The 17591-nt window shown below is 42.0% G+C and overlaps 1 protein-coding gene across 1 annotated transcript in view; it reads left to right on the top strand.

The window, feature by feature from the left end:
• The window catches only part of STXBP2 (syntaxin binding protein 2), a 107883-nt gene extending 90513 nt beyond the window's left edge, over positions 1-17370 (top strand). The window contains exons 12-19 of the mRNA XM_082257191.1: positions 1219-1284; positions 1817-1897; positions 3481-3619; positions 5854-5960; positions 10980-11078; positions 12343-12431; positions 12515-12672; positions 17283-17370. Coding sequence (XP_082113317.1) covers positions 1219-1284; positions 1817-1897; positions 3481-3619; positions 5854-5960; positions 10980-11078; positions 12343-12431; positions 12515-12672; positions 17283-17362 — 819 coding nt within the window. The 3' untranslated portion in view covers positions 17363-17370. The remainder of the gene's footprint in view (positions 1-1218; positions 1285-1816; positions 1898-3480; positions 3620-5853; positions 5961-10979; positions 11079-12342; positions 12432-12514; positions 12673-17282) is intronic.
• The last annotated feature ends 221 nt before the right edge of the window (positions 17371-17591 follow it).

Consider the following 17591-nt stretch of genomic DNA (forward strand, 5'->3'; position numbering starts at 1 on the left):
TTATGGACTCATTCGATGATAGGCTGACAGTCACTCACTGCCAGAAAATGATCAAACGTTATGACCTGTCTCCTATCCCTTTCCCACTGCCCCCCATAATTGGAAACCCAAACTTTTTCTTGGGCCTAAGGAAACCTTCACTGAGTCGACTGTCTAAGTTATATAATGCCTCTAATTTTTGCTGAAGTTCAAGCTGGTCGTCGATTGCCCTACTGACTTCCCCTACTGGCCCTTACCAACTTCCTTTCTGAAATGCATTACAATTGCACCATTTCCTCGCCTCCCTTTCTTCCGCGCAAACTTTAGGCGCCCTCTTGCGTTTTGAGAGCTTCTGCTCTTTCAATGGACCTCTACTACACTCAATATCACTTTTATATACTCAAGTGATTTGCGCCAGAATTGTAGATTGCCCTGCTTTTATATCTGCTTGGGAACAGGACTTTTCTATCACTTTTACGCTGACACAACTACAAAGAATTTTTCTTTCCATGTTGAAAATCTTAATATGCTCCCAAATACAAGAATGCAATTTGAAAGGATACATTCACCTTTAGAAAAAATGCAATAACTGCACATATCTTTTGCAGTTAAAAAAAGTTTGCATTCATTTTTTTTTGTTAGGAGCCTATAAAGCTTTGCAGATAATGGGTGTAATGCCAGCTCCTGCAGGCTGTCTTTGTGGCTGTTTACCCGTACCTCTGATACAGGCAGGCAGTTGAACACTGTCGGGAAGCTCCGTGAACTACCTAGAGTGCTCCTCAGCACCCTGGTAGTCTGTTAAGAACTGCAAGCCGCAAGGGCTGTCATTACTTTGTAGTTCATTTATTCACAGGAATCTGTGAATTCATTATGTGGCCGTGTGGGCAGAGCCCTACACAGCCTCGTTCTTTGAGTTGTGACAGCGAGTGCAGGGAGAAGATTCCCGGCTCACTGCTACAAGGGGGGGGGGGATCAGGGTAAGAGGGGCCAGATGCTGAATATGTTACACCCTAAAGGAGGGCGAGACAGTCAGTGAGGTAGCTGGGGAAGACTGCTGGAAGATCTACTGTGGCAATAATCTCAAAAAGCCAGTAAGAGTACAACATAATCTTAAGAAATACCGTATGTTACAGATGTAGTGAGTGATTGGAACGAAACTGAGAAGGGTGTGGTGGGCTGGACCAGGAACTTTCTGTGAATAAGAGTTCTTTATCAAATGCTTTTTTATTTTTTCCTTAGGCAAACATCAAAGACCTGTCCCAAATACTGAAAAAAATGCCACAATACCAGAAGGAATTAAATAAGGTGAGTAGTGTGCTCTTAAGAGCATCATTTAAAGGGACACTGATAAAATACTTTTTTAAAGGGCACAGTGTTTTTTTTTTTTGTTTTTTTTTTTTTTGTTTTTTTGGGGGGAATTGGAAGCACTACAGATTATAGACGCTGTTTTTATTTGGAAATACACGCTTTATTTACATTTTTGTTGATCACTATTGGCATTAATAATTTCATTAGAGTGTAGAATGTACTATATTGCTTTTAGGATATATGGAAGACACATTGTTTTAATCATAGAATACCAGCATTTGGAAAATGGGGTGTCCGCAACGTCTGCCTCCATACTAATACCAGTAAACCTGGCAGAAGTATAACTGTTCAGTACAAGCTACAACACTCAGGATTCATACATGCGAATGTCTTCAAATAGAGGTTAAAGACTTCTGTATATAGCATTGTGCAACACAAATGTCCCACAATGTAAGTCATTGTCCCCAAATTAAAAACCTTTTATTTTATCAGTCCGTATCTGACTGTGTAATTTTTTTCCCTTGTGCAGTATTCCACACACCTCCATCTGGCAGAGGATTGCATGAAGCACTTCAAGGGAACTGTAGAAAAGCTCTGTGCCGTGGAGCAGGTGTGTATGTCCTGTAACTAGCAGGGAAAAAAAATATATATATTCGACTGACTACAGGCATGCAATGTATTTTGTGTTTTAAAGAGGAAGTAAACTCCTCAAAAGTTTTTTTTTTTTCTTCCCTGCAAAGTAGATGGTGGCACCCTTCATGCCAGATCCAGGTCAGCCGATGGGTGCTTGAAGCCTGGGAAATATGGCGGGGACGTGTGTGCGGGGGGAAGCTAGCAGTTACAGAGGTGCATAAAAGCAGTATGGCAGCTGCACAGCCGCTTGGCAGATTTACACACATTCCTGGCAGCTGCTGGGAATGTGTGTAAAACCCCCTGCCACCACTGACATATGGCGTAAGGCGGGGACTGTAAAAGGGGTAAAGTCTATGTCTGGACCTACATTCATTTTAATGTCCCTCATGTAGCTTAGGCTTCAATGCCAGCCTTTAATGCAGAGCTGCCCCCTTCTGTAGTCTCTTTTCATCAGAAAATGTCTTTAGTCCTTCAGATTGAATGGCAACCAACTGACTAAAAAGAGATGTATATATAGCTTTATTTTTTTTTTTTAAAGAGTCCTACTTAACCTAGGTGGATGCAGCATTGGTCCGATGTTGCATCTGTCCCCCAGTGCCTCTAACGCTGAGAACTGAGCGATCGAACACCGCTGATTGCTCGGTTCTCGCAGCTCCCTGAGCAGAGAGCTGGTGACTGTCAATCAAGCGTCTCTCTGCTTAGTTCCCCCTGTGCTCACTGGAGCGCCTTGGCTGTGGAGGGGGTGGGAGCAGCCAACTCATGGATCTGGGAAGTAAGGTTTGTTTTGACCTTGGTCCTGAAGGGGTTAAAGTGATCAACAATAGTGCAACACCACATTAACAAAAGCCTATGTCTAATGTAGATGCTGTGTAATGCTCACATACATGCTGTATTATGCGTACTTCTAGCCTGATGTTTGCCTGGCTGACTTTTTCTTTAAATTAGACCGTGTCAGTGCTCGGGGAAAGTGAGCGAATCATCATGTGTCTCTCTGGCTTACTATTGGAAAGTAGATCTGTAGGTTAGAAGTGTGCTATTTATTGGCAGCTAAATGGCAGCATGCTTTATTTTCATTCATAACTGGATGAGTATTTTTCTTTGACTATGTTTACTATTGAGGAATTAACCAGACCTCGTTCATACCAGCTGCTTTTATATCCACATTCAACCCTTTTATAGACGTTATCTACTGATAGATAATAGATCATATTTATTGGGATGCTATTTCACTTTTTTGTAGTTGAATATGTAGATATGGGGAAAAATAATTGTCTCTAGTGATTAGCTGCTTGGCTCGGATACCCAGAAGATAGGCAAATTAGTACTTTTTTTTCATTCTCCTAAATGGAACATATTTGTCCTCCAATTCATTTAATGAATTGCATATTTTTGTTTAATCAGATAGATCCAAGTTTTAGTAATCTGTCGCATCAATAAATGATGAATCTGCAATTCTCCTGATTCCATAATCCCAACTGTCAAACTGTTGATAGTAATATAAATATCTAACTTCCAGGCTAAACCTCTGCATGATATTGCCTTCTTATATTTCATTCTTAGGACTTGGCAATGGGAGCAAATGCAGAGGGAGAGAATTTAAGGGACCCAATGAAGATTATTGTCCCTGTGTTGCTTGATCCAAACGTCAAAGCCTATGACAAGATTCGCATTATCCTGCTGTATATATACCTGAAGAATGGTAAGAGCCTTTATAGAAGTCCTATTTGGTAATTATTACCATTGTCAGCCTGATGGAAACCGTCATACATATTTTACTACAATGCTTTACTACATACTAACTATATTTTGCACATAGCGGTCACTAATTGAAAAAAAAAAACATTTATGATAATTGTCCATATTTGATGATTTTTTTTTTTATTTGTAATGATGTTTTTGTAGGAGAAAACCTATATTTTTGGGACACTTGTAAGCCTGCCTATCTACATTCACGTGCGACTTTTCTGTTGTGAGGACAATTATTTCTTGTTTTGAGGTCGCCACTTGTAGCACAACAGCGACTATAAAAGAACACATTTATGTACTGCATAAGGCCCATGTAACCCTTGCAATTTCTTCGTTAGTGACAACTTGCCAGCAACAGGATTTGCACAGGTGGCTTCCTCATTGACTGGATGAGTGAGGTGTCGCTCTCTTGCTGGAAAGTCACATTCTGCAGCATTTCTCTCATTGAGGGAGCAACACCTCATTTGGCCAGTGACAAAGAAAAGATAATTATTTAAACAAAGAAAAAAAAAATAAATAAATTAAACTACTATTGACCACTTTAGCCCACCGGAGGATTTGGCTGCTCAATGACCAGGCCCTATTTTGCGATTCGGCACTGCCTTACTTTAACGGACAATTGCGTGGTCGTGCAACGCTGTACCCAAACAAAATTGACCTTCTTTTTTTCCCACAAATAGAGCTTTCTTTTGGTGGTATTTGATCAAATGTGCGTTTTTTTTTTTTTTTTTTTTTTTTTTTTTTTTTTTTTTTTTTTTTTTTTTGCGCAATAAACAAAAAAAGAGCGACAATTTTGAAAAAATTACAATATTTTTCACATTCTTTTATATGAAATTCTCAAATGAAAAGAAAAATGTAAAAATCTAAATTTTTTTAACATTTTAGGCCAATTTGTTTTCTGCTACATATTTTTGGTAAAAAAAAAATTGCAATAAGCGTATTTTCATTGGTTTGTGCAAAAGTTATTGCGTTTTACTAACTACGGGCAAGATTTGTCATGTTTGTTTTTTTTTTTTTGTTTTTTTTTTTGTACTAGTAATGGTGGCGATCTGCGAGCCTCTGTGATCACTTCAGGGAGAATGACAGACGGCTGTGTTTTACATCAGCCGTCTGTCCTTCTCTCTCAGCTGCGGTAGATTGCGAGCGGCCGGCAGCACGAGCTCGCCCCCTAGAGTCTCCTGAGCGAGCGTCGTAGTATAACGTTGCTTTGCCCAGGAGCATCTGCCTGCCGCAGTAAAACTGCGGTGGGCATTCGTTATGTGGTTAATGTAAACCAAATTTTAGAGTAGCGCAGTGATTCAATATATAACCAAAAGTCATAAAACAGTGAAATTAAGTGATCTTTAAGTCCATAAAAATTATATTCAATCCACAATCTGTGATGCAGAAATTTTTGATAACATTATACCAATAGAATAATTGTGCTCCATCACGTGATTCAGTGAGACACCTCTCCCCTCAGATTGAAACTTGTCAGAAACCTATGCCCCTGATTTCCGTATTTGGCATATAGCTCTTATGTCTATTGCTAGACATGTTGTTCTCCAGGTGCATCAATCCATCATCCATCCCCTTGATTCAGCCAGTTCACTTAGATAAATGTAAAAAGGAAGAAAATCTCAGATAGTGTAATACCATAAAAAGCACCTTTTATTTAAAAATTAAATGCCATTCACAAACCACAAAAGTAACTTGCTCATTAAAATCCTCAACAATAAAATCACTGTGCTGCCTAACTAGGAGTAATGGGCATACACTTTCAACGTATTTGCACCTCACCCTCTCCAGCCGCTTCTGGTTCCAGCTCTGAAGTCGCATCCGGTTTCCGCGTAGCCACAAGCAGACATGTTTCGTCCTTCTGACTTTATTCGGGGTGTGGCTACATGTTCCTTCAGAGCTGCAGGGGCTCATCTGTGACATAACGGTCAGTAAATGGAGCCAGAGTGTGTAGCAGGGAGGCTAATATCAAGTAAATTACAGGTACTTTACGATTTTGTATTATAAAAAAAATTTATTGATAATGCACATTCAGTCTTTGGAGAATAGCAATTTGTGAACCCAGTCATGGGGGAGTTTGAATCTAGAACACATAAGCATGTTTGTTCAGGAAAATCCTGATTCAGAAAGGATAATGTTTGCATGCTTTACAAATGTATTGGCTTATCTCTGTAATTATTTATCATGTAGGTATAACAGAAGAAAATTTAACCAAACTAATTCAGCATGCCAATATTCAGAGTGACAGCAACATTATCAGGAACCTGAACAACCTGGGTACCCGTGTCTTGTCTGGGGTAAGTTGTGACAATGGTGCCTCTCACCCATCCATCAGGTTCCCTAGCACTGATAAATGAGCATGGTATGAACTTCTGTTGCCTGATGGTTTTTGGTTCCATAGTGTTTTCACTACTCCCATCAGTGGCGGCTGGTGCTCAAAATTTTTTGGGGGGCGCAAAAAGAAAAATGTAATAGGTATTGCTTCGCGTCAAAAAACGCAGTAAAAAATTGCGTGACTTTGAAGTCATGGTACAGGCATGGCACAGGTGATGGTATAGGCATGGCATAGGTGATGGTACAGGCATGGCACAGGTGATGGTATAGGCCTGGCACAGATATGGTATAGGCATGTCACAGGTCATGGTACAGGAGATGGTATATGCCCCCTTTCAATGCAGTGACCAGCGTACATGCCCCCTTTCAATGCAGTGACCAGCGTACATGCCCCCTTTCAATGCAGAGTTCAGCGTGCGTGCCCCCTTCAATGCAATGAACATTGTGCTGTGCCCCCTTCAATGCAATGAACACTGTGCTATGCCCCCTTCAATGCAATGAACACTGTGCTATGCCCCCTTCAATGCAATAAACACTGTGCTATGCCCCCTTCAATGCAATAAACACTGTGCTGTGCCCCCACAATGCAGAGTTCAGCGTGCATGCCCCCTTCAATGCAACTGTGCTGTGCCCCCTTCAATGCAATGAACACTGTGCTATGCCCCCTTCAATGCAATGAACACTGTGCTGTGCCCCAACAATGCAGAGTTCAGCGTGCATGCCCCCTTCAATGCAATGAACACTGTGCTGTGCCCCCTTCAATGCAATGAACACTGTGCTGTGCCCCCTTCAATGCAATGAACACTGTGCTGTGTCCCCACAATGCAATGAACACTGTGCTGTGCCGTGCCCCCTTCAATGCAATAAACACTGTGCTGTGCCCCCTTCAATGCAATAAACACTGTGCTGTGCCCCCTTCAATGCAATAAACACTGTGCCCCCTTCAATGCAATGAACTCTGTACTGTGCCCCAACAATGCAGAGTTCAGCGTGCATGCCCCCTTCAATGCAACTGTGCTGTGCCCCCTTCAATGCAATGAACACTGTGCTGTGCCCCCACAATGCAGAGTTCAGCGTGCATGCCCCCTTCAATGCAACTGTGCTGTGCCCCCTTCAATGCAATAAACACTGTGCAGAGTTCAGCGTGCGTGCCCCCTTCAATGCAACTGTTCCGTGCCCCCATCAATGCAGAGTTCAGCGTGCGAGCCCCTTTCAATGCAGAGCGCCACAGCATTGTCCCCAATCACTGCAGAGCGCCACAGCATTGTCCCCAATCACTGCAGAGCGCCACAGCATTGTCCCCAATCACTGCAGAGCGCCACAGCATTGTCCCCCAATGATTGCAGAGCGCCACAGCATTGTCCCCCAATGATTGCAGAGCGCCACAGCTTGGTCCCCCAATGATTGCAGAGCGCCACAGCATTGTCCCCCAATGATTGCAGAGCGCCAGCATTGTCCCCCAATGATTGCAGAGCGCCAGCTTTGTCCCCCAATGATTGCAGAGTGCCACAGCATTGTCCCCCAATGATTGCAGAGTGCCACAGCATTGTCCCCCAATGATTGCAGAGCGCCACAGCATTGTCCCCCAATGATTGCAGAGCGCCACAGCATTGTCCCCCAATGATTGCAGAGCGCCACAGCATTGTCCCCCAATGATTGCAGAGCGCCAGCATTGTCCCCCAATGATTGCAGAGCGCCAGCTTTGTCCCCCAATGATTGCAGAGTGCCACAGCATTGTCCCCCAATGATTGCAGAGTGCCACAGCATTGTCCCCCAATGATTGCAGAGTGCCACAGCATTGTCCCCCAATGATTGCAGAGTGCCACAGCATTGTCCCCCAATGATTGCAGAGTGCCACAGCATTGTCCCCCAATGATTGCAGAGTGCCACAGCATTGTCCCCCAATGATTGCAGAGTGCCACAGCATTGTCCCCCAATGATTGCAGAGTGCCACAGCATTGTCCCCCAATGATTGCAGAGTGCCACAGAATTGTCCCCCAATGATTGCAGAGTGCCAGCTTTTTCCCCCAATGATTGCAGAGTGCCACAGCATTGTCCCCCAATGATTGCAGAGTGCCAGCATTGTCCCCCAATGTTTGCAGAGCGCCACAGCATTGTCCCCTAATCGATGCAGAGTGCCAGCGTGCGTGCTCCGTTCAAACTTACCTGGCGGCGGTGCGGCTCAGCTTCTTCCTCCTCTTCTGCGGCGGGTCCTCCTCCCTCGTCTCGGCGGCGGGAACCGGCGGGCGGCCTCTCCTTTTCTCTGAGCGGCGGTGACGGTGAGTGACTGACGCACGCACCGGCACCGCCCCCATTGCGACGTCAGCGATATCCTGGATGATGATTGGTCCAGGCTGTAGACTGGACCAATCACAGCCAGGATATCAGAAAGTGGGGGTGTCCAACCGCAAAGACTTGCGCCCAGGATACCCCCCTACCCCCCCAGAAGGCAGCCAATCGGCGCCTCTTCTGGGACGTAACCCCACCCCCCCCTAGCCACCAGTTCCTTGGGTTCAGGCCGGCGAACCCAATTTTTTTTTTTTTTTATACAACTTTATTTGTTCGTTTTTGTTTTTTTTTGTTTTTTTCTTTTTTTTCTTTTTTTTTTTTTTTCTTTTTTTTTAGGGGTAGGGGGGCGGCGCCCTGGCGCCCCCTATGCACGGGCCGCCACTGACTCCCATCCCTGTGCACATTTCATCTGAGGATTAAAGTTAAGCTGGGCATACACTGTTAGATTCCACCACCCACAAAAACAAGGTGGTTGAAGAAATCCCTTCCCCCTTCCCGCTGGGACATTATTTTCTGGCAACTGCACCCACTGATGTAAAAGTACACTAATCAGTGGCTGCAGCCTCCAATCAACAAACATTTTCCAGCCTATTGTCAAAAATTGTTTAAACAATCGACTTTTGACAAGTGGGGACAGCCACATGCAGATTAAAGTTCGGCCTGTCCCTGCTGAACCGGACGAATTTTGATAAGTTAATCATTTCCTGGAAATTCACGCTAGATCAGAAGATGATGAATAACAAGCAATCACTTAATCAACTGTGATACCAGCTCTTAAAAAATATGTAAATAATAAGCAGCACTATTGAATATCAGGTGAGCAAAATGAATAAACACGCATAAAGTGTAAAGTACAAAAAAAAATGCAAATATATAAAAAATTCATATGGCTGTAACCAGTCCTTTAGAGAACAAGTGAAAGAATCAATTACAATCCAAAGTGCAAAAGTGAAATATATAACTATTAAATTCATATGGAATGTATACAGTACTTTAAAAAAGTGAACCAGCAGATTATCCAGAAAATACAGAGTGCAATGAAGTTAAATGAAAAGATCCACCACCAGGCATAAACACTCAGCGTACGCCTCTTGCCGAATGTGTTAGACTATAGATTATAGCGGTCAAATGCGCATGTGATAAAAAAGGAGCCAGCATCAGATAGAAGCGATTGCCACTCAGTACTGAATCCAAATTTATATCAGAAAGATGAAAAAACAAGCTAACATAGTGAAGCCCGTTTAACTCTCCTTTTATTTAAAATTAATAGAAAGTTTCTTCAGGCGGCTTCTAAACTTTTCATAATTGAAATCCAGCAAGCTGACAGCTCGTGTATAAGCAAAGTCAGAAACACCGGCAAAAGCCTGCGTGATGTCATCACCCTCAAGCCATTCCCGACGCTTTTTGTCATTAATGACGTCTGGGGCATGGGCTGCTAAATGTATGGCAAGCTATAGTGTTAGGGGAAAGGTTTACTGTAAACCAAAATTCCAGTTAAAAAGCCCAGCAAAGGTAATCTAGAAAAGCCGCTTTTGTCTTATTACTTGTTTTTTAACTGCTCATTTTTTTTTTTTTTTAGAATTGATGCATTCAATTTATGACTAGGATAAATGTATGCCTTGTACAGTCCCTTATCTATAAATGTATGTGACAAATCACCTCTCCAAATCTTTAAAAGCTAAGAAAGAAGATAACAACATCTCTGTGTCTTCATCCAGTTTGTCCGCTGTCACACTACGATCGCCGGTACAGCGGGAGAAAGACAGAGCGGCTTATGTAAACAAGCCGCCTGTCATTCTCCCTGTGTAAAAATGCAGATCAGACGGTTCTACTATGTAGAACCATTGATCTTTGTTTTTACACCAATAGCATTGTCCCACTACAGTTAGAAACACGCCCCTAGGACACACTTAACCCCTCCCTGTCCAATACAGTTAACCCCTTCCCTGCCAGTGTCATTTTTACAGTAACAGTGCATATATATATAGCACTGATTACTGCAGTAATGTCACTGGTACCCCAAAAGTGTCAAAAATGTCAGTCAAGGGTCCGATCTGTCCGCCGCAATGTCGCAGTATCGCAAAAAAAATCGCAGATCGCCGCCATTACTCGTTAAAAAAAACGCCAAAAATGACAAATTTTTCCCTTTGTTAGTAAACGCGATAACTTTTGCGCAAACCAATCAAAATACGCTTTTTGCGATATGTTTGGTAAAAAAAAAAAATATGTAGCATAAAACAATTTGGCCGAAAAATGTTAAAAAATTTTGATTTTTACATTATTTTTTGGGGGAATTTCATATAAAAAAAAGTGAAAAATATTGTTATTTTTGCAAAAATTACGCTCTTTTTTTGTTTATAGCGCATGATCAAAAAATCGCACAGGTGATCAAATACCACCAAAAGAAAGCTCCGTTTGTGGGAAAAAAAGGACGTGAAATTCGTTTAGGTACAGCGTCGCACGGCCGCGCAATTGTCCGTTAAAGTCACGCAGTAAAAAATCGCAAAAAAACCCCTGGTCAGGAAGGGGGTAAAATCTTCCGGGGCTTAAGTGGTTAAAACAAAGCATGAATCTGTTTCCTTATTAGTCAATCTATATGGTCACCAGCAGCAACTATAACCTCTTGTAGCCAGGCTTTCTGTACCTGGAAATACAGTTTGACCATAACATCTTCTTCTCCCTGACTTCTATAGCAATCAAGCTCCTCTCCCAACAAACCAGTCCGGAAACTGCGTCCCGAGTCTACCTATCAGCTGTCACGTTGGACGCCAGTGCTGAAAGACATCATGGAGGTAAATCAGCGATTTGTGGATGTAGTGAAGGGGACATAGGATAAGCAAAAGATGACATAATAGTCTTAAAGTGATTGTAAACGATCACCTTATAAAACAACCCATTCAATTTTAAAATGGAAATGAAATGCAAAACATTTTTCTATAGATATAAAAATACATTATAAATTACCTTTTTTTTTTTTTCTTTTTTTTTTTTTCATAGGTGATAACATTCACTCTGTTCTCAGCTGCATAATAGCTGGGGGGAGGCGAAGCAACAACACACTGAGCTTCACAGTGAATGGCTGTGCAGCAGGGGTGTGTCAGGACAAGTCTGATCATTGTAGGAGAGCAGCATTGTTAGAGAACTGACCATGCTGTAGTGTAGTCAGTTTTAATAGGAAAGCAAAGGGACTAGTAGGAACACCAGGGATTTCACACAAAGGAAGCAATACAAAGAGAACATGATACTTTCTCATGCAAATACATGGTACAGCAGGCACATATTAGGAATATGAAGTGTTGGGGTAACAAACGCTTTAATTTCCAAAGCTAACAAATGTAGATAAGGATACCTATTTAAAAAAATAGTGATTAGTTATTTTCAGTTTAGTCAATGAGATTTAAGAAATACAGTTATATGGGGAAAAATATAGGTTTTTATGCTTGTGTTAAAAGCTTTGTGAATTGTGCCCAATGTTTTCTATGACTGCGGAGGAATTAAACCTGTCCCATGACTGATGTATAAAACTAGTTCTAAGCATTCTAGAGGTATAGCACAACAAAATTTATCAAGTTGTAGCTGTCATTTTGTTGTGCAGGAATGAAGTATCTCACAGTAGCTGCACGCAATACTTTTTAGGCTAATTTTACACTGGCAGAATCCGCCAGCTCCGCATAGGATTTCTCCGCTGATTCCCACTGATCAGGTCCTGTCCGCTGATGCAGAGTGGACACGGACACAGCCGCTTTCCTCTATGGGCGGTCCGATGAAAACGGACCGACTGTCATCCGATCCGCCAGACGGGATGGGGAACTGATCTCCCCCATCTGTCTTCAGTAGATGTTGGCGGGTCTAAATGGACACATGTCCGTTGGCATCTGTCGCTCCATAAAGGGCAATAGATGGTCCGATTTGGATCTGCCTAAAAAACCGACTGGTGAACTCGAATGGCCTGTGTGAATGGGGCCTTGCTTTCCATTTGCTTCACTTTTTTTTATTAAATGAGCTCCTACATGATGTACCTCTGATATATTAAGCTCCTTGTGTTTGGTTTTGTAGGATGCCATTGAAGATAAGTTGGATAAAAAACAGTGGCCCTTTGTGAGAGAGCCCCATGCACAGGGAGGAACTGCCCAAACAGTGGTGAGGTAAGGCCCTTCAGCCTGACTTCAAGTGAAACTTCCACCTGAATTGCATTCTCTGGTTTTCATATGTGTTTTTGTGTTTTCAGCGCACGATTTGGTCACTGGCACAAGACACGCAGCGCAGCAGAGTACAGGTCTGGACCACGGCTTCTGGTCTATGTCGTGGGAGGAGTCTCCATGTCTGAAATGAGATGTGCCTATGAAATAACCAAAGCTACGGAGTCTAAATGGGAGGTTTTGATTGGTCAGTTTCGTACACTACATTTTCTTTTTTTCAATTATCGTATTCACTCTTCGTTTTTGAAGTTTGTACTTGTATTGTTTTTCTTTCATACCTTCTCCCTATACCTTTTTGCTTTAGATTAAGGTATTTTACAGATATTCTGCCCAGCTTTTATTATATTAATGGATGTGATTACTAGTCTTCACAACTAATAGTAGGGGGTTGATTTACTAATACTGGAGAGTGCAAAATCTTGAGTAGCTGTGCATAGTAGCCAATCGGCTTCTAACTTCAGCTTGTTCAATTAAGCTTTGCGGAAATGATGCTCTGGTGATTCCTTGGACTCTAATTGGTTTATGCCTTCCCTATGCAAGATAAAAGAAAAGGGTTCCAGTAATTCTTATAGCATCAAATTGGCCCAAAAGAACATGGTACACAGGCATACTTGGACTTCTGACATACCAGCCTTCACCTCCTAAAAACAGATCAGACTTGCCTAGCCCAAGACTCCCTATTCATTCTGCTCGTCAGTCACTTGATTTAATGGCATGGTTATTGAAACTCAAGTTCTAAAGGATAAAGAGTATTTCTGATTCAGTCTTTCCTACTTAGCTCAAAGCAAGGAAACCCAATCCTGCAAGATTTACCATTACACATGGAAGGTCTGCTTTGCATGGTATAAGAACGGACTACCCCAAGGACTACTGTCATTTATATTATGACCTTTCATCAGTCTGGTCTTGACCACCCTCAAGGGACAGGTTTCTGCCTTATCCATTCCCTTCCCTAAACCCCTTGCTTCGCAATCTCTTATCCAGACTTTTTTTTACAGGGAGTTGCTCATATCATTCCCCCAATTCGACCTTATGTATCACCTCGGGATCTCAACCTCTCAGAGTCGATTAGAGACATTCTTTTGGAAGATCTTACCTTTTTGTTTGTTTTCTTGGTCATCATCATGCCTGTTAGACATGTTTCTGCATTAGCAGGTCTATCTTGTAAAGAACCTTTTTGGGTGGGTTTCAGACCAAAACCTTCCTTTTTGTCTAGAGTGGTCGCCTCCTTTCACCTCAATGAGAACATTGTCCTTTCTTCCCTTTGTCCAGCCCCAAAACATGGCAAGGCAATGGCTTTAAACCTATAAAACCACAATACACCTGCACTTACAATACTATAAAAGTATACAAGGTTACACACAGTAAAGAAGGCAGCTAGCACAGTTCACTGGAAATTAAACCTAACAATAATAATATCACAAATGCAGCGCTTTCACATGTGATTCACAAAGAGAGCCTTTTTCTGTATGATGTTAAGGTCCCATACAACCCATGCAGTTTCCACACACAAGAAGTGCTATTAAGGCTCTCCACCAAGAGCAAAGCACACACTGACCTTTACCCTCAGTAATGACCACCCTATATAGGGGTCAAACACGCTCAATTAACCCAGCTCTAAGCCACCATATCCACTGGATCATCAGATGTTTGTAGCCACATTGTGATAATATACTGCAACGGAGAAGGACCTCCGATCAGGGTTTGGAGATAAAGGACACTTCATTGTGCAGTATAGTCCAAAAATGTATTTAAAAAATTCACCAGTATACTTACCAACGCTTCAATCCATAAAAATAGCAAGAATGTTTCCAACCCAGCGGATAAGAGGAGGGATTTTTATTTTGGATCGCAAATCTTATAATGTTGAGATGAATAGGATTCTTTTAGAAGAAAATACTTCTTTTCACTTGAATAATCCAACTCCTATAAATATAAGAAAGAGTTACAAGTGATTGTGGAAGAGGGCTATCGTAAGAAAATTTTGACCAAAAAAAGGAGAGCGCATTTCTTTTACCAGTGGCCCCTCAGGTGTCAATAATATACTATTTGCCCAAGGTGCATAAGAATCTCTCACAACCCCCTGGCCCACCCATTATAAGCAGGATCTACTTCGTTAGATCAAAAGTGGGGCGCTACATAATTTTTTTGCAACAATTAGTCTCTTGCAGCCCTTCGTATCTTGAAGATACAACGCAAGTAATCAATATTTTGGAGGTAATTGAGTGGGGGGAGGGCTACATCCCAACTATGGCCGATGTGGCTTCCTCTACACTAAATAATCTCACATAAACATGGTAGGATTGCTTTAGAATACTTTTTAAGTAAGGGTTCCCGCATACCCCCTCCAGCAACAGGAGTACATTCTTCAATTGATTGATTTTTGTATGGGCCATAACCTATTATTTGCAGTGTCAGGGAGTGGCCATTGGCGCTAAATTTGCACCAAGCATTGCCAGCCTGTTTATGGCCAAGTGGGAGGAGGATGTCATCTATGGCCAACAGAGACCTCCGTTGGTGCTCTGGAAGAGGTATATCGGTGAAGTCCTCATCCTTTGGGATGGTAATATGGAATCCTTGAATAATTTATTTTCCCCATCTTAATTGTGATGATCAGGGTATTGTCCTAAAACATAAAGCCAATACTGATTTGGGAATCAGAGCAAAAGAGAATACATTTGTCACTTCTACATTTTTTTTTAAAGATACAGACTGCAATAGCTTTATAAGTCTTTTTAGCTGTTAATCGTAAAGCTGTGCCCAAAAGCCAATTTATACGCCTCTAGAGGAACTGCACTTTTCCCAGTAATTACCTGGAGAAGGCTGATCTTCTAAAGGGCCGTTTTTTTCCTGGACAAGGGCTATGATTCCATTGATTTGGATCATGTCATCCAGGAGGTGGACCAATGTGATAGGGCCAACATGCTTAAACCAAGGGATGCGGCAACTGATTTGGCATGGTTGCCTCACTAATCATCTAGCTTTTCTCCTACCTTTTTCCTTTTTCACCTCGTATTTGAATCAACATTTTTTGGTGAAAAATGTTTTCAGAAAGTATTGCAATGTTCTTACGAATGATAGGGTGTGAAGTCCTATATTGCTTGAATCCCCTATAATTACGTATAGGGGGATTCCCCTTTGAGACTACTCGTTGCCTCTAATATTGTAGAACCAACAAAAAAGCAGTTTTTTTTTTTTTTTACACCAAATGATCTGAATCTATTCCTGCAGAAAATGTATGGTTTGTAAACACAATTGCCTTAACAATAGGAAATATACATCTTTACAATCCAATGCAATTTCTAAAATATATGATATCAAATCTTTTTTTAATCTGTGCATCTAAAAATGAGGTCATAGTCCGCACATTCCTGGTTAGATTGAAGGAGCACATTACCAACATCCAAAAGGGTTTGCCCAATCCCAATTTGTCGAAGCACTATAACTTGTTCCATGAAAGAAATCTGGGGGATACATCATTCATGGTAATCAATTCAGTCCCAACTGGAGAGGTAGCCACATAAGGAGAGAAATCTCCAAGTTGGAGACTAAGTGAATCTCTTGGTTGAGATCTTATAAGCCCCCACGGCCTTAACGCCTTCATAAACAATTAGAGTGTTTAATGCCTTCATAAACAATTAGTTTCACCCTCCCTTTTTTTTTAGCCAATGAGCTGTCTAATCTGATTAATGTAAATATGTTAATTGATTAATGTGAATATATGAATTTAAAACAGTTTTTTTTTGTAGTGTTTATTTTATTGTGTGTTTGTTTTAATAATATCATGTATATGCATTCTGACAGTGGAGGAGTCCCTCTGTCAGTACGCTATAGCACAGCGGGGAGGATTCCCAGTCAGCTGGCCGATTGGCAGAAAAAAACTGAGGTATGCATGGCCATCTTAAGTCTTAGTCAGCTGACTCATTGTAAACATTGCACTCCCTGTGTGACTTATGTCTTGTCTTAGGGCTGATACACACAGGCTGGTGTTCTGTTGAGCTTTCTGACATTCAGCCAGTGTGTACAGCAGCCTGTCCGACAGAAGCTGGTCTCGACCGGCTGCTTCAGAACCAGCATCCGATTAGCATCGGGCAGTCAATGGCTGCCAGCGCTGATCAGTGTGTTCTGGCAGGGGAGCAGTCCCCTTGTCAGAACACAAAGGCACATAGGGGAAGATTGCAGCACTAACATTGCTTAGTTTGTATGGCGGCCTTTTCAGGTTTTTTTTTTCTTTCGCTGGGTTGAACGAAAAAAAAAAATAGTTTGTACCCAGCTCTAGCTATTGATAATTACACTATCACCCTGGCTATTCAGGAAAAGTGAAAGTGTCTTTGAGCATCAGGGGAGTGCTTTAGAAAATGTCTTTCTAAAACACTTCCCTGATGCTCAAACTTCCATACCTCTCCTTATTCTGTCACCGCTGAAAGCAATATGTGGTGCTTCCCATCATGAAGCAGCATTTGACCTCTTCCCATGTGACAATGCTTGGATCTAGCAGCAAATCACATGACATGGGAGTGATGTCTTTACTAATCTTAGCATCCAACAGCAATCTCCAGTAGGAATTTTTCTGCTGGCTATGATGGAGGAAGGGTCAGCGAGGGAGTGCAGGTAAGGAGAGTATACAGGGTTTGGGGCCCCCTTACAAAAGACATGGTCACTTTGCCCTGAATTGGTAAGGTGACGACCGTGTCTCTTTAAGAGAGACTGAGAGTAATTGAATTGAATCTCTGAAGCCACCTGATTGTGAAAGCTTTGTCATGCCATTGTCCTTTTCTCTTTTTTTTTTTTTTTCAGGGTCCACTCATATTTTAACACCCACCGTCTTTCTCGATGGCCTAAAGTCTCTGGATCTTCCAGCTCCTCTAAATGAATGAAAAGCTTGTTCTATTCCAAGCTTTTTGATCCTGGCCCTCGATAACCCTCTATATGTGGGACTGAGGACCTGTCAAGAGTCTGGGAGACCTGCCATCTTTCCTGTGCACTTCTGGAGGATCATCCCTCATTCCATTAAAAACATTCATTAGTGCGAAGCTGCATCCTCCTCTCATTGCCACTGGGACCAAGGAGCTGCCTGATAAAACCACTTCTTTCTGGAGCACCTTT

This window comes from Pelophylax lessonae (genome assembly GCF_965119305.1).
Source record: "Pelophylax lessonae genome assembly, chromosome: 4".
Classification (NCBI taxonomy): domain Eukaryota; kingdom Metazoa; phylum Chordata; class Amphibia; order Anura; family Ranidae; genus Pelophylax; species Pelophylax lessonae.